The sequence below is a fragment of the Lepidochelys olivacea genome, assembly GCF_965140295.1.
Source record: "Lepidochelys olivacea isolate rLepOli2 genome assembly, chromosome: 2".
NCBI lineage: Eukaryota > Metazoa > Chordata > Testudines > Cheloniidae > Lepidochelys > Lepidochelys olivacea.
In genome coordinates this window covers 22,654,738-22,678,778 of record NC_140412.1, presented here as the reverse complement: position 1 = coordinate 22,678,778, position 24,041 = coordinate 22,654,738, and the positions used below count along the sequence as shown (strand labels likewise).

Sequence of the window (24,041 nt, the reverse complement as noted above, 5' to 3'; positions counted from 1 at the left end):
GGGCAGAGAAGCAAGCAGCAGCTTCGCGCTCAGGCCCAGGGAGGTGGAGCAAAGGTGAGCTGGGGGGGAGGAGATGCACGCAGGGGAACCACTCCCCACCCCAGCTTGCCTCCACCTCCCTGGGCCTGAGTGCAAAGCTGATTCGTGGAAAGCCGGGGGCGGAGGAGGGGGGCAGAGAAGCAGAGCCGGGCGGCGAGCTGCACAGAACCACAACCACACCTGCTAAATTTCACAACCCTGTTACCCTTTTTCCCCCATGGGTGCTCCAACCTCGGAGCACCCACGGAGTCGGCGCCTATGGCGCCACTTTTGATGTGATCAGTGGGAGGAGCGGCCGCTTCCTCTGCTCCCCCTAGCTACGCTACCCCACCCCTCCCCTAGGAGCCAGAGGAACCTGCCGGATGCTTCCCAGGAGCCGTTCCAGGTAAGCATCGCCAGGACTCCTCCCCTTGCCCCCCAGCAGGTCCCTCTGGCTCTCAGTGGCATGGTGGGCACACACTACGGTGGCCCACAAGGCCCTCCTGCCCGGTTCTGGGGGCAGTCAGGGGACAGGGTTGGATGGGGCAGGGGTGGGAAAGGTGTGTCAAGGAATGCGGGGGGTTGGATGGGGCAGAGGGCGGGCCACGACCACCTCGTGGGGTGAGGAGGGAACCGGTTGTTAAGATTTTGGCAGCTCATCACTGCATCTGGGTATAGTGCTTAGATTATACACAAATATAAAGTTTTTTTTAAACAAGTCATAAGATACATGTAGTGCACAATCAGCAATGACCCAAATTTAGGTGAATAAATTTAAGAATACAGTTTAGATATTGGCATCCAAGTATTTGGGTACATCCCTCATGAAAAGTTATACAGAGAATTGGTTGTGGAAAGCAAATACAGCAATGAGTGAAGATTGTCCCTCAGTAATTGAGCATTTAGGGTAGGTTGCCCATTTAGAAAATACTATACTCCCACATACTAACATTAAACCAACAGACCATTCCTATCCTACTTCGCTCCTGACAATCCCGATGAGAAGAAAACACCCCTGTGCACTGCTAGTGACAACCTTCAGATCTCATTGCTGAAGTGAGTATAGACAGGATACACATGCACCTCTTTCCTTTGATCGCATACTGAAGTGAGGAGATGGGGTCAGGGAGAAAGGTTCTGCTTCTCAGAGAGGCAGAGTCCCCAGATCTCTTATCACAACTCAGCCAACCTGCTCAATCTAATCTATCCACAATTCAGTACAGCTATATTTAATACAATGAATCCAACAGCAGATGATGCATATAATTCCCAGGAGTTATTGCCTGTTCCAGAGAGGCAGAGTTAAAGTTGCATTTGTGCATATCTTAACTCTGTATTTCCTGGTTTTCAATCAGTTCTGCTGAACTTTACATTGCAGAAGGGCACAAGATACTACAAGGCAACCTTAACTCTGACTTAATGAAGCTTTTTGCCAATGAATATTCAAAAACAGGCAGCAAAACAAATGCCATCAGTTATGACAGGACTAGTTTCTATGAGTTAAAATCAATTATACTAAACCTAAACTTCTCCCTGCATAGATTTCTAAAATTGTGTTACATTCCACTACATACTGGACCTGAAAGACTGCAGACTTCCAAGAGCAATTTACGCAAGATAGTGTCCAGGGTTAGGAAATCAGTAAAGAGGGACATTCATATAGAAACAATGGGTTACATCTTGGCCTCATTAAAGTCAACAGCAAAACATGCACTGACTTCAGTAAGTCCAGGATTTCCCCCACTGTTAATTATCTCAGATGAAATGTCAATGCTATTAGAATATTTTTGAGGTGATAACTGTATTTTCTGTTTTCAGTGTTGGCCTCTGGATATTAAGAGACAAGGTGGGTGAGGTAATATCTTTTATTGAACCAACTTCTGTTAGTGAGAGAGACAAGCTAGAGCTCTTCTTAGCCATGGTATTTCCTGTTATTCCAAGACCAAACCGTAAAGAAAAAGCTCTTGTGGCTAACAAAGTTCAGGACTGGGATTCAGGAGATATAAATTATTCCTAGTTCTGCTGCAGATTATGAGCAACAATGGGCAAGTCACTAACTTCTCTATGGCTCATTTTCCTCCATACATAAAATGGGGATATCTACCTATAGGAGAGAGGCTTATTTTATTAGCCTTCGTAAAGTAGTATGTGGTAATCTGATGAAAGGCAGTAAAAGGGAAAAAACAAGTAGAGTTATCTAGTATCTTATTTAAAAATATCCTCATCTTAAAAGACAAGCTTTATTTGGAACATTATTTCTACTTTGTTCAAGGGACATCTCTTGCCTCTATTAGCTTTTGACATCAAGAAAAGATGGAAGCTTGCAATTGCAAACAACACAGAGAGCCATGCTTTATGAAAAAAATTTCTGTAGTGTAGAACCCTTCAATAGACCATATTAGAAATTTTAAATACAAAACAAAGAAAATTAAGATAAATGGTGACCTGCACTGCCATCTTGATTATCAGTGGTTTCTTCATCAGTTCTTTGCTCTCTCTTTTGCTTTCCTCGAGCGTACATATCAAGATTTTCCTAATTACGGGACAGGGAAAAACAAAAAAAAACAAAAAAACACCCAATTATATAACAAATTTGCACCTGCTCCAGTCCTTGCAGCATGAACATCATATATACACAGCAAATTTATCAAGGTATTGCACATGCATAAAAGGCTAAATTAAAGTGTGGTTGTACTTAGCAGAAGAACTAAAACTGGCTTTGGAAGGCCAAGTTTATTGTGTCTCAATATTCACATCAAGCATACGCCATTTCAGTTTATGTCACAAATTAAACCCAATCAGAAAACTATATATCAGAATACCTAATATTGAGCAGAATAAATGTTAAGTAATCTAAGAATTAGAAAAGGCCCATCTATTTAAAGTCAGTTCACTATCTGCTTTGCCTCTGTCTTCTCAGCTAGCACCTTCATTCGCGGACAATAAAATTAGGAAGAAGGATAATCAGCACCCTGAAAACTTCTTCCAGCACCAGTGAAAAGTATGGAGCTGCACACATAAGTTGCAAGTTCCTCAACTGTATGTATCTATCTTTAAGAGACTATTTAAGGTGGTAACATATCAAGATGTAGCTGGCAAAGAGGAACTGAAACCATAGCCATAGCAACACACACACAGGAAGAAGATAGCTTTTTAAAGCTATAAATTTTCCAGTCCAGCACCATTCTCTATGTTTGCTTTAACCAGCAAAATAGGATAGAAACTGACAGCTGAGGGTCAAAGCTACAACCAGTAAACATATTGGTTGCGCTTATGCACTGGAAGCCTGATCAGCTAGCAAATCTTTTAAAGATTTCAGTCAAGTTTATTTTCTTTTAGTAAGAATCAAAGTTTTAAAAGATTGAAACAATTGTTAGTAAATATAAAATATCCATTCAAAAGTGGTAATAAGGCTATTTAGAAGTTAGATCATAAAATACTGGCATATGGCTAACAACATCTTACCATGATAACATTACATTCTCTACCCCTCTCAATATAGCGAATATGGATTGTTAGACACTGTGGCTGAAAAAACAGTCTCTGGTTACTGGAGATATCATGTATTATGACCATCATTATAGAAAGCAAAAATAAAAATGGTATTGGATTACGTTATTCTCTTTGCAACACTTCAATTACATTAAAAATAAAATACAAATAAACAAGTCATTTTGCTGCCTAAAAGACAGCCCCCTTATACATCTAAAGAAACATTATGAGTGCATATTTACTTCCTCGGCATCATTGAACACCCCAAGGTCTTCCAAGTCTATCATTCGACGTCTACGCATCTTCTTCATGTCATCCATTTTTTGTAATACTGCTTCTGCAGTGCTGATATAAAAAGTGACACATATGTAAGGTCAGACAGAATGAAAAAAAATGCGTATCAGCATGAAATTTCAATATGATGTGCTTAAAGTGACACAGTCAAACGGATGCATAATCAGTTTTTAAAAAATAGTTTTTTAAAAAAAAAAAAAGTTTCATGTGCTGCACCTGCCCCAACTGTTTTTGTGGATTTACAATCACATTTAAAAAAAAAAAAAAAAGTTTCTTTCCTGTCTACTGTGTGAAAAACCCACCTAAATGGGAAAAAACAAACTATAATATAGAAAAATATTTTTCTAATGTCTTACAGTTATAGTAGTTTTTAGTACTAATTATTCACTTAGTGCGATCACAAGTTTCAGTCAGAGCATTATTTTAAATTGACAGTGTCCCTTTAAGAGACAACAGGACAAAATGTTTACTCACCCATAACTGTACTTCTAGACTTAGTATTGTTTTTCCATAGTTTAAATTTACTGACATGCACCCTATTGCTGTTGAGCTTTGAGAATCTTCAGGAGAGCAATGCCCACTGGGGCTGCACACGTGCCATCCTATAGCACCAAACATTCACAGGCTATAAAAGGAAGAAAACTCCAGCACTAATATAGTCACTAAGCAAACCAATTCTTTCCTCAGCCAAAAGAGAAACTCCATCACTTAACCCCGCACTTGTACATATGTGGCATGAGATCTATTTAGTACATAAGAAACTCCTGACACCAAGGAAGTTGCTGCACCAATCCATTACTGTCTGGATGTATACTTCTTTGACGCCTAAGATGGTGACAGGAACACTAGGGTCCCAGAATCAACCAACTCCTTTCTTGGAATGGTTTATTCCTAAACCAGAACAGATGCGAGACAGTATTTGGTGTTTTGGTACCATGCAACTGGCTTCCTCATAACTGGCATTTTATGAGCTGAAGAGGATAGTGGAACCAGTTGTAGATTGCAAAATGGACTGGGGCCCTGGCTTATAAGACAAACCTCGAGCCACCTCACCTTATAAGCAAGGGTCAGAACAGTGGTCCCCAAACTTGTCATGTTGCACCCCCTCCTTACCCTTGTCTGGGCCTCCCCATCGCCCAAGGTTGGGGGTGTGGGAAGAAGGGCATGTGGACAGGGTAAGGGGGCAGAGGCTGAGGCGGAGCAGAGGCCGCAGCCAGGGGCCGTAGGCCGGGGTGAGGCCAGAGCAGAGCTGGGGGAAGAGCGGGGCTGGGTGGCACGCCCTTCTTGTCCCCCACGGAGGTTGGCCCGGGCCTGTTGTGCCCCCCGAAACGTTCCTCTGTGACCTCTAAGGGGTGCGCCCCCACAGTTTGGGGACCACTGGCTAGAGGTAAACAGGCTTTACATCAAGCAACAATCCAGGAACAGGGTCTCCAAGGCAAATTAAACAAAAGATGTATGCATCAGATTCTAAGGACATAAGCCACACCTTTGAACTCAGTCTTGGTAGACCTTTGAAGACTGGATTAGTCATAACTCTTCAGGGGCTAAAACCAGGGTCAAACTGGCCTAGCTGCAAAACAGCAAAGACTATGATAAAATATTAAATTAAAATGTCTAAAAATACTAACCTCAGGCCAAGAAAAGTTATCCCAACAGGGAAGAAAGGCCCTACCATTTACAACTGACTACAGACAGAAAGGAAACAATGTGACTGGGACCATACTGTCCTTGTATAAGCTTGATTCTCAACATGCGGTGCCATGAGCAGGTGGTTGTGCATTCCAATGGGTACTGCATTATAGAAGGCTCCTGGAACTCAGCAGTATTGTAGAGACATAGATAAAGAATTCTCATAGTTAATCTATTTTTGGCAAACATTTTTAAGAAGTTTAGCCCACATGGTACTCAAGCACGTGCTTGTAAGTAAGCCTTTAAGGACGGTTTTACCATCTTTGAAGGACAGAAAAACACTTACTTTGTTATAAGTTTGTCAAACAAAACAGATTGGTTTGTAGTACTATAACGGCTTCGCCTGATTCTGCAACTGCGACGCACCTCCACATCCCCACTCTCTCCATGGACTTGTTCAGCAGCTTTCACATCAGCTCTGGTTTTCAAAGATCTAGTGACTGGAATTACTATGTTTATAAATATACAATATTGAACATATTATTTTCCCTCAAATATGGAGAAAAAAAAATCTTACAAATATCCACCAGTGTTGGACTTTTATTTAAATACATGATTATGTGAGTTACTGTTATGACTGCAACTTTCAACTTTAAATTAAAATAAGTGGTAAGTACTTCTACACATTATATTCTATTCTTAGAAATATAATTTGTATCTGAGTGATTTTAACAGATTTTTAAAAATGTAACCAGCCAAGGTAAGTATGCAGTTTACATTCTAGCTAAGAGCAAACTGTATTAATTATTCCTATCTTGCAAAACAGAACTGTGCCCAATTTTAGTCTACATATTTTACTTTTAAGATGTTTTCCTTTACTGATTTATACAAAGTTGTATCGTACAAATATTTTTAAATACTAGAGGCAAGCTACTCACAAGTCAATCTTTTGAGTACTCAACTTTACAGATTAAAAGGGATCAGATATAGAGGGTCAATATTCATGCTTTCAGGAGATTTAATTTGTCTCAAGTTGCATACCCACATACAGACATACTCAGAATCTCAAGTCACTTTTGAAAAACCTGGCAAACATTTATACATGGCATCCTTAACCTCACACTAAAAAGGCATGCTTTAAAAATAGTTACACACAGACACACACAAATAATCACTACTGTAACACACAGTTAAAATTGTGCACAAAACAACCACTTTGATCAAAAACACTTTACAAAACCTAAACTTGATTATAAACACGCAGGTTTTAATTACAGGATTACCAGTTTACTTTAAACAATGAGAAGTTGATTGCAAAACCTATAGGTTTACATATTCTAAGTGCTGTTCAGGCAACTACATTTAATAGCAGAACTAAAATACACTGTATGCAGTGTTCCATCAGTTACTGGTTGGTCAGTACTAGGGTGTCTGCATTTTATATGCATATAAAATTCAGACACCCTAGTACTGACCAACCAGTAACTGATGGAACACTGCATACAGTGTATTTTAGTTCTGCTATTAAATGTAGTTGCCTGAAAATGAGCTATTAACACATAATTTATTCAGCACTGCAGGTTGATTTCAAGTGAAACAATTCAAGTTAAACAAAAACACAGGCATTTTAAAACCTAACACTAACTAAAAATTGGAAAGATTTGTATTTTCTTTCTTTACCTGCTTTACAATCTTCATTTTTTTGGTCAGCCTGCAGTTTAGCCAACTGCCTATATAAAGGAAGGGGAAATATAAGAGTTATTGTACCTGCTTAATCTATTTGGGCATCAAGTTCTAGATTTCACTAGTTTAAAACACAGACTTATGCAGACAAAAGATCTATTATTTTTATAGTGCCCAAAGATCACAAAAAGGATCGGGGTACTATATGCACATACATAGGTCTGGGAGAGCATTTGTAATTCCAGACTTGGAAAGATATCATTGATTTGCCCCACTGAAGTTTTAAAGTTTGAAAAACCAATTCTGAAGTCAAAAAAGGACTGATATGTGAAGCAAACATATATAACTGTGAAGTTTTTCTTGGCTTGACTATGGTAGGTAAGGCAAAGAGGTAGTATGCCCTCCTTATACAAGCAACAGTGGTTACAGGCAAAAAAATTTACGTTATTCAATTGTAAGGTTATTTTTGAAGTGAACATTAAAATCCACTTGGCCATGGTACACTCATCTTTTCTATTCCCTTTTTAGTTTTAAGTGTAAAAATTTAACCAAGCATGGTTCAAGCCTTATATTGCTCCATTCCCTGGTCAAATGAAGCATAAACTGACCAGAAAGTAGATGGAAGAACCAGTTAGGCAGGAATGCATAAGCCAAGTCAACTTGCTGCTAGCGAATGGGGAAGTCTATTCTCGGCCACCAACAAGGACACAAAATGTGACTGTACTGAGAAAGCAAAAAACTTCAGCACTGAAAGTATTATCCCCCAAGAAGTTAAACATTTGACTGTTAGAATAAAAAAGTCTGCCAACTTAAAATTAAAAGGGACACTATCAGCTTATATACCACTCTTATGTCTGAATAATTTGAAACAATGGTAGGTTAATTTCAGTTAATATTACCATAAGAAGATGATTTGTAAAGAGTATCTTTATTTTCTCTTGCTCTGTTCAGGATAACATTGCGTATAATTAGTTCCACCTTTCCCTGTTTGCAGAGATTCTTAACACAGCAATGGAAGACACATTTCTCCCCCCACAAAAAAAGAAATGCGTTTGTAAAAGAGCAAAAATTAGGAAGACTATTTAGGAGCTGATGGAATATTTGAAGTTACTTTTACTCCTCCCCTGCTTTAAGTGACTAGATTTCAATTTAACAGTGATTATTAAGAGACATGGAAAGAGAGCAGTTACCTTGTAAAGTGTCTTCCATTGACATTCTCATTTAACATTTCCATACTTTTGTCAAAGCTAGAGTCTGAAGAGTGCAGGTTACTTTTTCTCATTGGTCTTAAGGAATGTCCAGTGAAACATTCAGCTTTGCCAGAAGAAAATTCCTAGGAAGATGAAGAAAAAGAAAAATGTTCTAGTTAAAGCATGTACATTTAGTAAAATGGGAAAATTACTTCTTTCCTGCGATTTTTCATTCTAGGACCTTCCAAGTCAGAGAGTATTCACAGTATTCTACATCGCCATGATCTTTATTCAGAGTCTGGGTTTAAGATTGCTCCTCAGGAAGAGCCCTCTAAAACGATAGTATTTTTCCATTTTGGAAGCTATGAGTATGTCACCGCTACAGCAGCGCAGCTATGGTGCTGCAGCTGTGCCGCGGTAGCACTATGTCGTAAACGCTTTTTAAATTGCCAGAAAGGATTAACTCCATCGATGGAAAAATCCATGTCTCAGAGAAGCAATAGCTAGGTAAACAGAAGAATTCTTCCATCGACCTAGCTGCATCTACACTGGGGGTTAGATGAGCAACATAGGTAGGTCAATCTAATTTTTAAATGTAGACCAGGCATCAGAACTATTCAATTCAAACCATTTGCAGCAGAGCCTTGACTTGAAATTTAGGGATTTCCTGGAAGAACACCTTCTCCCTTTTCAAAATACTTAAGGAAGCAACAACCAGGAGAAACCCTAGATATAATGCAATCCTCTGAAGGTCAGACTGTTGGACATGGAGGGTCCCAGAATGAAAATTCACAGGTAAGACAGAATTTTCCCTTCTCTCAGTCCCCTCCATGGCATACAGTCTTCACTATGGGATGCAGAATGCAGTAGGTCATCCCAAGGGAGAATTCAATTTACCCATGCAGTTAAGGTTACTAGAACACCTTGTTTTGTAAGCGCCTTCTATAAAATGCTGCATCGGCAGGGATGAGGATCTCTCTTGTTAGAGAAGTGTGGATGGAGGTCTCTGTGGTAGCCTTGCAGGCCTCCTCATAAGATGTGTGAGCTCTGCTCACAAAACTGCTGCTTTTTTCAGAATGCATAGTAATGTGAAGTTTTACCTGAGACGCTGAATAAATAGGTATATCTAACTTATGCACTTCTACTTTCTGAAGATGTTTGGATTCAGTCAGAAGGGCAATAATACCACTTCATATTATATGACACTGTGGACACCTTGGTGATGGAGGCCTGGTTAGTTCACAGAACTACCATCTTTGACAGAAAATTTGACTGAAGTTTCATTAAGAGCATACCAAGCTCTGAAATCCCAGTTGGACAAGGAGACGGTAAGCAGGCAACTTATTTTCAGTCAGAAAGAGACTTGCCACCAATGTGGTTTTATTAGGACTCACAGGCCACAGATCAAGATTATGACAGGAATATGCATATTGCCAAAGGACTGAGAAGAGTGGTGGTCTTCAGGAATGTGTTATGTAATGGTGATGAGGGGTTGGTTTCTTATAATGCAATATGCCTGGCTGACTTGCCCATCTAAGAAACGTTGACCTTGAGCCCCAGGGTGAGGCCACCTTATAAAAAAACCAAACATAGAATGTCCTTTGTTTCAGCTGATTGGTGTCCTTGTAATGCCAACATCTAAACCTCAGATGACTCACAAAATAACGTCTGAGATGCTAGGAGGGCTTTCTATCACTTTCTCAGAACAACTACAGCTCCTTCCTCGGAGCTTCCCAGCTGATGGGTTCATGGATACTACTTAGGATAGGTCCCTGTTGGCACTCTGTTGTGCGTGCATGGGTTTGCTGGGAGTTTGAGAGGCGGTTCCAGTTACACCTAGTTCAGGTCTGAGAACCCAGACCTGAGAATTAATGAGAAGTTGATTATATTCACTGTGGCCTTTCCTTCATAATCTCCTCTACCATCTTCACTCTCAGTGATTAAGGGGGGGGGAGGGGAAATAAAGGAGGTGGTCACAGAGTGACTGGCACTTAAGGGCGAGCTAGGGGTAAGTGCACCTGTGCCTTATTAGTACACCCCAGTTTTGTTAACTGATTGGGCCTAGGAGGAGGGCACCTGCATCTTGTAACAGGATGAGTGCCTTCTAGGAAAGGGAAATGAACTCCTTCTCTGAGGAATGAAACAGGAAGAGAAATAAGCATAGCTGGGAGCTCAGTAGCAGCTGGAGAGTACTCCTAGATCCAGACAGGACCAGTTCAGGGCTGACTCAGCAAAAGCTGAGCTCTAGAAGAGGGACTCTGTGGAGCAGCCTGGAATTAGGTGAGACTACATGAGGAGAAGGGTGCTGCGAAGCCCCTACACCTGAAGAGCATTGTGAAATATCCAAGGAGGCTGGAGTTTATGTCCAGGTGCTTAAGGAAGGCTGACCCAAAACGGAGCAAACTGCTCCCTTAAGGAGAAGCCTGCAGCTGTAAGAGAAGAATCCTGGGAATCCTCCCACCCCTCTACAGGAAAGGAGGGCTAAGGAAATAACTGAGGAGGCTGGAGTTCATATTCAGCATTGAACAACATAAGACTACCTCTGAGAGGAACTGTATTTGCCTAGAGAGGGCGAGGCTGTGAAAGACAGTTTGTCACCAGCGACCTGTAGGAAATGCTGCAGAGCAGCTCCATACCCCTTGACTGAGGACTTTTTGCCAACTTCATGAGATTAAATCACCCTCTGATTTTGGGTGTCTGTCTCTCTCTCATGTAGTACCTATTGATTTTTTTCCAAGCTGGACTTAAATGCCTGTAGGTGATTAACAGGCTTTCAAACTGGTCTGTAATCCAGCAAAAGGCTAAATGATCTAGACTGCATTCCCGATTCTAAGTGCTTCTTGCTGAGACAGCTGGCCTGGATTTTCTTTCTTGGTGTAGAACTCTGGGGAATAGAGCATCCACTTCTGGATCGAACAGGGCTGCTTCTCTTAAGGAAGATTGTATACATAAATACATACCATGTTCCTGAAGAGTCATCTGCTGAAAGTGGAGGGGTGCACTTGACAGTTCATAGGACGAGACAGATTTACTCCATATCTACTTCTTGAGCTACATGTCCCGCCTTGCCTTGCCCCACATCATAATGGGATCCAGGTATGTTCCCCATGCACAAGGTCTTCTATCTGGACTCAACATCACGTAGCTGTTAAATAATTAAGAATTAATTCACCAAAGATGCTAGTACTAGACCTCTGATGAAGTTGTTTATATATTGATTTGTTGTAATTACAGGCTAGATGCAAAGCTAGAATTGTGTTGGGAATCCACACAAGGATAACCTGGAGTTGAATCTGAGCCTTTTCTCTCAGCCCTGGTCTACACTAGAAGTTGAGGTTGAATTCAGCAGCATTAAATCGATTTAACCCTGCCACCGTCCACACAACGAAGCCCCTTTTTTCAACTTAAAGGGCTCTTAAAATCAATTTCCTTACTCCACCCCTGACAAGGGGATTAGCGCTGAAATCGGTCTTGCTGGGTCGAATCTGGGGTACTGTGGACACAATTAGACAGTATTGGCCTCCGGGAGCTATCCCAGAGTGCTCCATTGTGACCAGTCTGGACAGCACTCTCAACTCAGATGCACTGGCCAGGTAGACAGAAAAAGGCCCACGAACTTTTGAATTCAATTTCCTATTTGGCCAGCGTGGCAAGCTGCAGGTGACCATGCAGAGCTCATCAGCAGAGGTGACCATGATGGAGTCCCAGAATCGCAAAAGAGCTCCAGCATGGACCAAATGGGAGGTACGGGATCTGATCGCTGTATGGGGAGAGGAATCCGTGCTATCAGAACTCCCTTCCAGTTCTCGAAATGCCAAAACCTTTATCAAAATCTCCAAGGGCAGGAAGGACTGAGGCCATAACAGGGACCCGAAGCAGTGCCATGTGAAACTTAAGGAGCTGAGGTAAGCCTACCAGAAAACCAGAGAGGCGAATGGCCGCTCCGGGTCAAAGCCCGAAACATGCCGCTTCTATGAGCTGCGTGCCCTTTTCGGGGGGTTCAGCCACCACTACCACAAACATGTTGTTTGACTCCTTCAATGGAGATGGAGGCGACACGGAAGCAGGTTCTGGGGATGAGGAAGAGGATGATGAGGTTGTAGATAGCTCACAGCAAGCAAGCGGAGAAACTGGTTTTCCTGACAGCTAGGAACTGTTTCTCACCCTGGACCTGGAGCCAGTACCCCCCGAACCCACCCAAGGCTGCCTCCCGGACCTGCCGGGCAGAGAAGGGACCTCTGGTGAGTGTACCTTTTAAAATAGTATACATGGTTTAAAAGCAAGCGAGTTTAATGATTAATTTGCCCTGGCATTCGCGGCTCTCCTGGATGTACTCCCAAAGCCTTTGCAAAAGGTTTCTGGGGAGGGCAGCCTTATTCCGTCCATCATGGTAGGACACTTTACCATTCCAGGCCAGTAGCACATACTCGGAAATCATTGTACAACAAAGCATTGCAGTGTATGTTTGCTGGCGTTCAAACAACATCTGTTCTTTATCTCTCTGTGTTATCCTCAGGAGAGTGATATCATTCATGGTCACCTGGTTGAAATAGGGTGCTTTTCTTAAGGGGACATTCAGAGGTGCCCGTTCCTGCTGGGCTGTTTGCCTGTGGCTGAACAGAAAGGTTCCCCGCTGTTAGCCACGGGGAGGGAGGAGGGGCTAGCCATGCGCTGGGGGGAAGCAAAATGCGACCTTGGAATGAAAGCACATGTGCAATGTATGTAATGTTAACAGCAAGGTTTACCGTGAAAGAGTGTACCCATTGTTCTATAAAATGTGTCTTTTTAAATACCGCTGTCCATTTTTTTCCTCCACCAGTTGCATGTGTTTCAAGGATCACAGGATCTTCTCCTTCCCAGAGGCTAGCGAAGATCAGAAGGCGAAAAAAACGCACTCGCGATGAAATGTTCTCTGAGCTCATGCTGTCCTCCCACACTAACAGAGCACAGATGAATGCGTGGAGGCAGACAATGTCAGAATGCAGGAAAGGACAAAATGACCGGGAGGAGAGGTGCTGGGCTGAAGCTGAAAGGTGGTGGCAGGGTGATGAGAGGAGGCAGAATTCAATGCTGAGGCTGCTGGAGGATCAAACTAATATGCTCCAGCATATGGTTGAGCTGCAGAAAAGGCAGCAGGAGCACAGACCGCCGCTACAGACCGTGTAACCAACCACCCTCCTCCCCAAGTTCCATAGCCTCCTCACCCAGACGCCCAAGAATGCGGTGGAGGGGCCTCCGGCCACCCAGCCACTCCACCCCAGAGGATTGCCCAAGCAACAGAAGGCTGGCATTCAATAAGTTTTAAAGTTGTAAACTTTTAAAGTGCTGTGCTTAAAGTGCTGTGTGGCCTTGTCCTTCTCTCCTTCACCACCCCTCCTGGGCTACCTTGGTAGTTATCCCCCTATTTCTGTGATGAATGAATAAAGAATGCATGAATGTGAAGCAACAATGACTTTATTGCCTCTGCAAGTGGTGATCGAAGGGAGGAGTGGAGGGTGGTTAGCTTACAGGGAAGTAGAGTGAACCAACGGGCGGGGGGTTTCATCAAGGAGAAACAAACAGAACATTCACACCATAGCCTGGCCAGTCATGAAACTGGTTTTCAAAACTTCTCTGATGTGCACCGCGCCCTCCTGTGCTCTAACCGCCCTGGTGTCTGGTTGTGCGTAACCAGTGGCCAGGCGATTTGCCTCAACCTACCACCCCACCATAAACGTCTCCCCCTTACTCTCACAGATATTGTGGAGTGCACAGCAAGCAGTAACAGTGGGAATATTCGCAAAAAGGAAAGGAGAACTTGTGGCTACAGCTCACGATACCTTATGCTCAAACAAATTTGTTAGTCTCTAAGATGCCACAAGTACTCCTTTTCTTTTTGTGAATACAGACTAACACGGCTGCTACTCTGAAACCTGTCATTATGCAAGTAGGAATATTGGTTTCGCTGAGGTCTGAGTCAGTAAACTGCGCCAGCGTGCTTTTAAACATCCAAATGCACATTCTACCCTTGCTGAGCCTGTAGTTGAACAGCTCCTGACTACTGTCCAGGCTGCCTGTGTATGGCTTCATGAGCCATGGCATTAAGAGGTAGGCTGGGTTCCCAAGGAGAACTACAGGCATTTCAACATCCCCAACAGTTATTTTCTGGTCTGGGAATAAAGTCCCTTCCTGCAGCTTTTGAAACAGACCAGAGTTCCTGAAGATGCGAGCGTCATGTACCTTTCCCGACCATCCCACGTTGATGTTGGTGAAATGTCCCTTGTGATCCACCAGTGCTTGCAGCACTATTGAAAAGTACCCCTTGCGGTTTATGTTCTCGCCGGCTTGGTGCTCTGGTGCCAAGACAGGGATATGGGTTCCATCTATGGCCCCACCACAGTTAGGGAATCCCATTGCAGCAAAGCCATCCACTATGACCTCCACATTTCCCAGGGTCACTACCCTTCATATCAGCAGATTTTTGATTGCATTGGCTACTTGCATCACAGCAGCCCCCACAGCAGATTTGTCCACTCCAAATTGATTCCCAACCGACCGGTAGCTGTCTGGCGTTGCAAGCTTCCACAGGGCTATTGCCACTCGCTTTTCAACTGTGAAGGCTGCTCTCACCTTGGTATTCTTGCACCTCAGGGCAGGGGAAACAAGTCACGAAGTTCCATGAAAGTGCCCTTACGCATGCAACTGAGAATCATCCCAGACCTGCAATACTACCTGCAACACTATGTCTCACCAGTCTGCACTTGTCTCCCTAACCCAGAATCGGCGTTCCACCGCATGAACCTGCCCCATTAGCACCATGATGCCCACACTGCCAGGGCCCGTGCTTTGAGAGAAGTCTGTGTCCATATCCTCATCACTCTCGTCACCGTGCTGACGTTGCCTACTCGCCCGGTTTCGCTTTGCCAGGTTCTGGTGTTGCATATACTGCTGGATAATGCATGTGGTGTTTAATGTGCTCCTAATTGCCAAAGTGATCTAAGCGGGCTCCATGCTTGCCGCGGTCTTGCATCTGCACAGAAAAAAGGCGTGGAACGATTGCCTGCTGTTGCCCTGACAGAGAGAGGTACGACATGGCTTACAGGGTTGGCATACATGGAATTCAAATCAACAAAGGGGTGGCTTTGCAAGAAACAGAATGGCCCCCTCAAGGGCAGAACTCAAAACTGGGTTTAGCAGGCCGTTGATTTCACGGAGGGAGGGAGGAGAAAATGAATGCAAAACAAATCTGGTCTATTTCATGTTTTGAGCCACTTCTTCTATCTTTATACATCTTGCTGGCAGCAGACTGTGCAGTACTACCACTAGCCATCGTCATCTCTTGGGTGCTTGGCAGAAGACGGTGCAGTATGACTACTGGCCATCGTCTTCTGTTGGCTGCTGATTAAAAGACAGTGCACTGCTGGTAGGACTGAATCGCCATGAGACGAAACTTAAAAGGGAAACGACCTGGCTGCGTCACTCCCGTTTGCCCAGGCGCCCCTGACCTCATCGAGGTCAGTTAAAAGAGCACCCAGGACTATGGCGACGACGGCTACCAGTCATACTGCACTGGCTGCTGCCAAAAGGCAATAAACTGCTGCTGTGTAGCAATGCAGTACCGCATCTGCCAGCGCCCAGGAGAGATACGGTGACTGTTAGCTAAGCGGGCTCCATGCTTGCCGTGGTATGGTGTCTGCACAGGTAACTCAAGAAAAAAAGGCGCAAAACGATTGTCTGCCCTTGCTTTCATGGAAGGAGGGAGGAAGGGAAGGAGGACCTGACGATATGTACCCAGAACCACCTGCGACAATGTTTTAGCCCCATCAGCCACTGGGATTTCTACTCAGAATTCAAATAGGCGGCGCAGACTGCAGGAACTGTGGGATAGCTATCCACAGTGCAACGCTCCGGAAGTCGACGATTGCCTTGGTACTGTGGACACATTCTGCTGACTACATGCACTTAGAGCATTTGTGTAGGGGGGACACACAATCGACTGTATAAAAACACTTTCTACAAAACCGACGTCTATAAATTCAACCTAATTTTGTAGTGTAGACATACCCTTAGTCTGATTTGCCAAACGTTAGCACACCCTCCTATCTTCTGTCTCTCTCCTGAAATCAAGATGGTGTTGGCCAATGACTGAGCTGCTAGAATTTTGTGAGGGCTGTAACTGGCCCTTCCACTTGTTCATTCAAAGCCATGCTTCAGAAAGCTTTTAGCAATGGCTGCTGCACCCTGTAATCCAAGCAAGGACAGACACATTTACCTTTCACTTATGGCATTCCTCAGGGACATGTATTTGGAAGTTTTAAATGCACAGCAAATCAGAAACTGGTGAAACATCAGTCTTGGAAAAGTAGGCTAGGGAAATCTAGTTTAAAGAAGGTTTTATGTAGGTTTTTTTTAATGCATGCTCACAGGGGTCCCAGTTGAGCACAGACCTCTACAATTAGATCACTGCAAATAGTCTCAGAGCTGAAACTACTCCAAAGTTTTCTCTCAGTGAAGATCTTATTCGCCTGTCTGGGGAGTTGGCAGAACACTTCAGCTGGTATAACTATGCCCTTTACTAAGGAAGCCACAGCAGGCTTAACCTTAGGTAGAAATAGGTCTTGATAAGGAATTTCCAGTCCACCTTAATCACATCTTCAAACCAGTTGAGGAAGAATTACAGAGCTTTTCACCTTTGAGGTTTGTGTTTCATTTTCTACACATGTATCTGTAAAGTTAGCCCTCCCTCTTCATGCTTAGCGCTGAGAAACTTGGTTGAAAGTCTGAGGTATCTAGCTCAGCAGTTCTCAAACTGTGGGTTGGGACCCCAAAGTGGGTCACAACCCCATTTTAAAGAGGTTACCAGAGCTGGCTTAGACTTGCTGGGGCCCAGGGCTGAAGCCCAAGCCCCAACACCTGGGGCTGAAGCCCTAGTGCTTCAAGACTGGGCGGTAGGTCTCAGATTATAGGCCCCTTGCTGGGGCTGAAGCCTTAGAGCTTTGGCCCCCCACCCAGGGAGGCGGGGCTTGGGCGGGCTCAGGCTTCAGTTCCCCTGAATGGGGTAATATAGTAATTTTTGTTATCAGAAGGGTTCACAGTGCAATGAAGTCTGAGGAACCCCTGGTCTAGCTCAAAGCCCCAGCTTTAGAGATTTCTCCTGTTCTTTAGAGCTGTCCTCCCAAACTTCTTAGTAGTGTGGCTCACTGCAACCAAGCTTTTCCCCCCCACTAAAGCAGGGCATTAGATTCAAGATACTAGAGTTTGGATGGTTTTGAGACTCACCAGGCATCACCTGACAAAAGTATCAGTTCTCTCCATAGATCCAGTACAGGAAGAGAAACATGCTGGAGGACTCAAGTTCAGGAGAAGGGACTCTGACCAATTCTCAAAGAATGCTCAAGAGTTGTGAAGATACTGGGCAGGAATTGCATATAGAATTTTCTTATTTTACACAGATCTGTATTCCTCTCATGCTGTCTAAAGTAAAGTGTGATTGTTTTTGGAAAAGCTTGTGTCTGTTGGCTTCAACTTTCATGTCCCCCCAAAGAGGTAAACTAGAAGCCAGAGTATCCACAAGAATGGAGATCTGGAAAAGGGTATACTAAAGTGCTGAGGTGATATTGTGGGAGGGGAGATCAGCACTGGTTCCCAGGGTCAAGGGCAGCTGGACCATGGGCTCCCACTCCTAGGAAAGGATTATGAGACAGTCTGTGTGCTGGAAATTTGCCAGAAAGTCTAGAACCAGAGGTGGTGACTTAAGCCTGTGCAGACAAAAGGGAGCCTAAGACGACTTAGGCCCTACATGTGGGTCCAAACAGAGCAGCCTGGCAAGTGTCCAGCAGGGGGAACTTGACCAGGGCTGAGAGAGTCTGCAAGCATGTATCCCACGTGTCACCCTTACAAAAATAGTAGCCACTTCATGACCTTCTGTAGGATCACTTGAAGGGGAGAGGAGGTAGGCCTAACAGGGAAAGGAATCAGGAGCGTGGAGTGAAGTGATTCTGAGTGGGGACTGACTGCACAGAATGGAGTGAACCAGAGCCACTGGAGACAAATGACTCATTAGTAAGGCTGTGTCATAAATATAAAGGGAAGGGTAAACCCCTTTGAAATCCCTCCTGGCCAGGGGAAAGCTCCTCTCACCTGTAAAGGGTTAAGAAGCTAAAGGTAACCTCACTGGCACCTGACCAAAATGACCAATGAGGAGACAAGATACTTTCAAAAGCTGGGAGGAGGGAGAGAAACAAAGGGTCTGTGTGTCTGTCTATAGTCTGTCTTGGCTGGGGATAGACCAGGAATGGAGTCTTAGAACTTTTAGTAAGTAATCTAGCTAGGTACGGGTTAGATTATGATTTCTTTAAATGGCTGAGAAAAGAATTGTGCTGAATAGAATATCTTTTTTGTAACTTAAGGTTTTGCCTAGAGGGGTTCTCTATGTTTTGAATCTAATTACCCTGTAAGGTATCTACCATCCTGATTTTACAGGGGGGATTTCTTTATTTCTATTTACTTCTATTTTTATTAAAAGTCTTCTTGTAAGAAAACTGAATGCTTTTTCATTGTTCTCAGATCCAAGGGTTTGGGTCTGTGGTCACCTATGCAAATTGGTGAGGCTTTTTATCCAACATTTCCCAGGAAAGGGGGGATGCAAGTGTTGGGAGGATTGTTCATTGTTCTTAAGATCTAAGGGTCTGGGTCTGTAGTCACCTAGGCAAATTGGTGAGGCTTTTTACCAAACCTTGTCCAGGAAGTGGGGTACAAGGTTTTGGGAAGTATTTTGGGGGGGAAAGACGTGTCCAAACAGCTCTTCCCCAGTAACCAGTATTAGTTTGATGGTGGTAGCGGCCAATCCAAGGACAAAGGGTGGAATATTTTGTACCTTGGGGAAGTTTTGACCTAAGCTGGTAAAGATAAGCTTAGGAGGTTTTTCATGCAGGTCCCCACATCTGTACTCTAGAGTTCAGAGTGGGGGAGGAACCTTGACAGGCTGCGAGTTTGTCACAGGTTCAGTGACTTCTGCAGCAGCCGGTGCACCTGGCTCAGGGGCAGCTCAGACCACCAATGCACCAGCCGCGCCAGTCACTGCTGGGGCAGTCTCAGGCCACCGCTCCCTGCCCCAGCAGCAGAGTTAGTGTGTGGGAGGTGGCAGAGGCTGGGGTGAGGCGGGCTCTGGGCGGAACTTACCTGGGGGACTCCCCAGAAGCATCAACATCCCCTTGCTCAGCTGCTAGGCAGAGGCGTGGCCAGGCAGCTCTCCGCACTGCCTCTGCCCAGAGTGCTGGCTTCACAGCTCCCACTGGCTTTGGTTCCCAGCCAATGGTGCTGCGGGGGCGGTGCCTACAGGCAGAGGCAGCCATGCCTCCGCCCAGAAGCTGAGCAAGGGGATGTCGCCACTTCTGGGGATTCCCCCAGGTAAGCACCGCCCAGAGCCCACCTCACCCCATCCCGTGCCCCAACCCCTGCCCCCTCCCTAACTCTGCTGCTGCTTGGGGCGGGGCAGAGGGGGAAGGTATGGAGCCATGTAGAGACCTACCGGCCCCACCAACCGCCCCTTCCCGCAGGGGTCCTTGGCAGTTGCCCCTCCCTTCCCAAGTTTTAGTCACAGTCATGGACAGGTCACAGGCCATGAATTTTTGTTTATTACCCATGACCTGTCCATTACTTTTACTAAAAATACCTGTGATTGAAACGTAACCTTACTCATTAGTATCAGAAAGTTTACAGAAGCTAGCACCTTTCATGCAGCTGAGCATTTGTAGGTAAAATAGCTTGCAGAAACAGGAAATGCTTTGCAGCCTTCTCAATAATCTCAGCATGGACATTGCCTACGTAATGGCTGGGAGCAGAAATTTCTTCCTCCTGGTTGTTCTAGTGGACCTTGCCTTCCCCTGAGATTCAGGAGGCCCAGGAGAGGCTTTCCTGCTTGCTCTGCAAACTGAGAGAATACAGATCCCATGTGTGGGAGGGAGGTTGTGGGGAAAAAAACAAAAACCACCACCACACCTCGAGTTTCATGCCACTGATAATGGCCTGGTCTCAGTGAGCACAGCTTTCATGCAACTTGCTCAACTATCTCAGCATGGATCTTGCTCCCATGGTGAGTTTTGCTGGAGCCCGGTCAACTGTCTCTGGATGGATCTTGGCTGCATGCCATCTGGAAACTGGGTTCCTGGAGCTGCTGTCTATGACTGCCATTTCTAAGGGGAGGAGAGGTTCTGTCTTTCTCACCCACCTCGGAAAGTTTGTGTGTGGGGGGAAATTTTTTAAGTTTAGAGGAGAAAAGCCTTGAAGCCACTGAAGAAACTGACAGTTTGTTAAAAGTCCTGCAAAAGCTCTGCTACAAAGGGAGACCTAAAATCTCTTGTGTGCTGCTTGGAGGCAGAGAATTCTGGAGAATTCCTCCTGAGGGACAGGACGAAGCCCAGGCTCGGAGCAAAGATCTGTTCTGCCTCCAGCTGCTATGGAGACAGGGAATGCCCCACTGAAAACTGTTTGCCACAAAGGGGACCAAGAACTTAGTTTTCAAAAGATACTCAACCACAGAGGCCTAACATTTCTCAAACTAAGTTCTGACATGCAAGTCAGAATTTCATTCAGTTGTGATGTTTTGCTAACTGGTAGCGATCATGGAATTTAGTTAGGCACTTCAAATCCCTTTAAACAGCAAACTCCCAAATGTTCCTTCTGGGTTGATCTCATACATACTTTGCTGGGGAAAGTTTAAAATTTAGTTCTGCCTTTAAATTATGCAAATATGAAGCTTTACAACTATTTTGCAATTAACTGAAAAACCCTTTGTTTTGCACTTCAGAAGTGACATGACATTCCCACATGTATATCAGAAAGGCATTTAGTTGTGAAGTAGTTTTGGACATTTGAATTCCATATACTGGCATGTACCAGTGAGACACCTGATGTTCTCTCTGTGAATATGGCAACATTTAAGCGTAAATTCCTCTGGAATACAAGGAACAGATCTGGGTGGAACATTTTGACCTGGTTTAACTTCGAAACCTAGAAAGTCATTTGGTCAGAAACAGCTATATTCTGAATAACCAATAAAGAGCTTAGATATTTTATTTAGGATAAACCACACACACATCATTCCCCACAATAATCCCTTAACTTTTCAATTTGTTACCTGTGAAGTGGTCTAAGTAATAAACTCAGAACATACTGCTGCAGCAGCTGTAAAACCCCTTCACAGGCTGATATGGGAGCGCAGAAGTTGCAACTGAAGTACAGTAACTCCTCGCTTAACGTTGTAGTTATGCTCCTGAAAAATGTACTTTAAGCAAAACGATATTAAGTGAATCCAATTTCCACATAAGAATTAATTTAAATGGGGGGGAGGGGGGATATTAAGGTTCCAGGAAATTCTTTTTAGCCAGACAAAAGATGTGTATGTGTGTGTTTCTGACTCTACCACCTCAACCAAGCTTCACAATCATCATTGCTGTGTACAGTATTAAATTGTTTGTTTAAAACACAAAGTTTTAAACAAACAATTTAATACTGTACACAGCAATGATGATTGTGAAGCTTGGTTGAGGTGGTAGAGTCAGAGGGTGGGATATTTCCCAGGGAATGCCTTGCAGCTAAATGATGAACTAACACCGGGCTGAGCCCTCAATTGAATTAGCTTAACATCATTTTGCTTAAAGTAGCATTTTTCAGGAACATAACTACCATGTTAAGTGAAGAGTTACTGTACTCTATGTATACTCTGTCAATTGTTTTTAATAGGTAAACCAGGATGAGCGTGGCCAGCTCTGGGATCTGAGACATAACGAGAACAGGGGTGGAGGGAAAAAAAGACATATAGTTTGTGTTCAGAGGAAGCAGGATATGCCTGTGCATTTGTCACACAGTTGGAACTGACAAGATTTACCCTTCCTAGTTTCCAGAAGTTCTCTTTTAGATAAGAGGCTCAGGTCTATTCTTAGCAGTTCCCTCCCTAGCAGGGAATCCTTCCCCACTCTCCATATGGACATGAATTAAATTAAGATGGGCTCAGCAACCTGGTACTCTTTAGGCTGCTACAACTTTGTGCTCCAGCAGCTTCAGTCATTGTGTAAAATCAATGAGGGCAGATCCTGTCTTATGCAAAATGTTAACTCTGAAGGCTAATGACAATTAACAACATTTTAAACTTTCATTGCTGACTACATGTTAATCTGCACAATCCACTACAGTAACATCTCACTGCAGTGGCCTCCTCTTCACTGCTAAAAGCGGAGTTCTCATCTGGGGTGACTAACTCATGAACTAGCCTTCTGTTAAAAAAAAAAAAAAAAAGAAGTGGAAACAAGGAGATAAACTAAGCAGGGCCAACCACAGGAGAATAGTGATGACCTCACCAAGTTTACATCGGAGTGAGACGGAAGTGCTTTATCTCCACTGTGGAGCCCATGATGTTACTCAACCGCACACGCGCGCACACAGTTAAAACTCTAAAGACAAGGCCTAAGGCTCTGACCCTCAAACGGTAGGTGCGCAGGAGGCTCTGGAGCCAGCACGTGGGGAATGAACACAGCTTCGCGGATAATCCGGTTACCTAAAGCCAGAGCAGAGCCGACCCCAGCAAAGGGGAGCCAAGCCGGACGTGTCTCAGCACAGGCTCCCGCTGTAGAGTGCCCTCAGCCCCTAGACCCCGCCACACTATGGGGATGGGCCCCGTCTTCTGGGCGGAGTTCAGACCACCCCAGATTTCCCGGGGGAGGGGGTCACCACGGCCGCTCGCCGGCGCCAGGAGAGCTCGGGCCCCTCCGCCCCCCGGACCCCGCAGCCCGTGGGGACAGTCGCCGCCAAGGACCGGGGGGAATCGCACTCTTCAGGCGGGCCTGGGAGAAGGCATCAGCATAGCTGTCCGCCGCAAGGCTGCCCCGGTACTCACGCCGCCCGTGGCCTCCGGCGCTCTCCCGGCTCCTCTGCTGCACTTGCTGCCGGAGGCGGCTGCGGCCGAGCGGGTGCCCATCCTGCGGCTCCGGGGCGCCGGGGAGTTCAGGGATAGGAACTCGGAGCTTGAGTCCATCAGGTCGTAAAGGGACCCCTGACCGCTCGGGGCGGCGGACGGGACGGGGCGGCCGCGCCCGCTACCCGTGTTGCTCCGTAGCATCACCATGGCCGGACCCGTTCCGGCTCAAGCGGGTGGTGGGGGGCGGCGGCTTCTCTCCGAATTCTGGCGCCACAAACCGCGGGCTGTCGCTTCACCGCCCTGCCGTCGTATCTCTCCGCCTCCGCCCCTCAGCAGAGCCGTGGTGCGACTCCTGAGAGTCAGCAGGTCGCGTGGTACCTGTTGCTGCTGTTACCCTCAATCACTGAGCCTGCGGCCGCACCGACAGAAATCGTTCCGCCCCCCTCGTCCCGTGGGACTCTTTCCCCTGGTCGGTTAGTCCCGGACAGGGTGCGGAGAGACACGTACCGGTACTGAGTCCCTTTGGAATTTTTGGCGCGTGCAAAGTTGGGGGGGGGGGGCAAGTGTTTTGCCCGGTTCTGATTGGCTAAGAGAAAGGCGCTCAGCCCGCCTGCTCCGTCGCTTCCCGCGGAAAGGAGATTCAAATGCCAGTCCCTTAAAGAGCCACTGCCCGAGATCTCAGACAGCTGTTCCCCGCGGAGCCAGATCCCCGCCAGGCAGGGGCAGGTGTTGCAGGAGCCTGCCGCAAAAGGCAGGGCTCTAATTCAATGGGTCCTTGTCACCCTGTCATGCCCCCCCCCCCCAGGGGAAGAGCGTTCAGGGGCAGGGCCCTACACACACGC

General features: G+C 45.2%; 1 protein-coding gene across 4 annotated transcripts in view; it reads right to left on the bottom strand.

Annotated features, from left to right (window-relative positions):
* Positions 1-23,693, bottom strand: part of ATAD2 (ATPase family AAA domain containing 2) — a 97,897-nt gene extending 74,204 nt beyond the window's left edge. Inside the window, exons 1-6 of one of the 4 annotated variants that reach the window (XM_084620483.1) lie at positions 23,179-23,693; positions 8,307-8,449; positions 7,114-7,163; positions 5,780-5,933; positions 3,753-3,855; positions 2,464-2,551 (exon numbers count right to left, since the gene is read on the bottom strand). In XM_084620483.1, coding sequence (XP_084476609.1) covers positions 2,464-2,551; positions 3,753-3,855; positions 5,780-5,933; positions 7,114-7,163; positions 8,307-8,449; positions 23,179-23,406 — 766 coding nt within the window. In that variant the 5' untranslated portion in view covers positions 23,407-23,693. Of the gene's footprint in view, positions 1-2,463; positions 2,552-3,752; positions 3,856-5,779; positions 5,943-7,113; positions 7,164-8,306; positions 8,450-23,178 lie in introns of all 4 variants that reach the window. The other 3 variants (XM_084620482.1, XM_084620485.1, XM_084620484.1) reach the window with 3 other exon arrangements.
* Between the last annotated feature and the right edge of the window lie 348 nt (positions 23,694-24,041).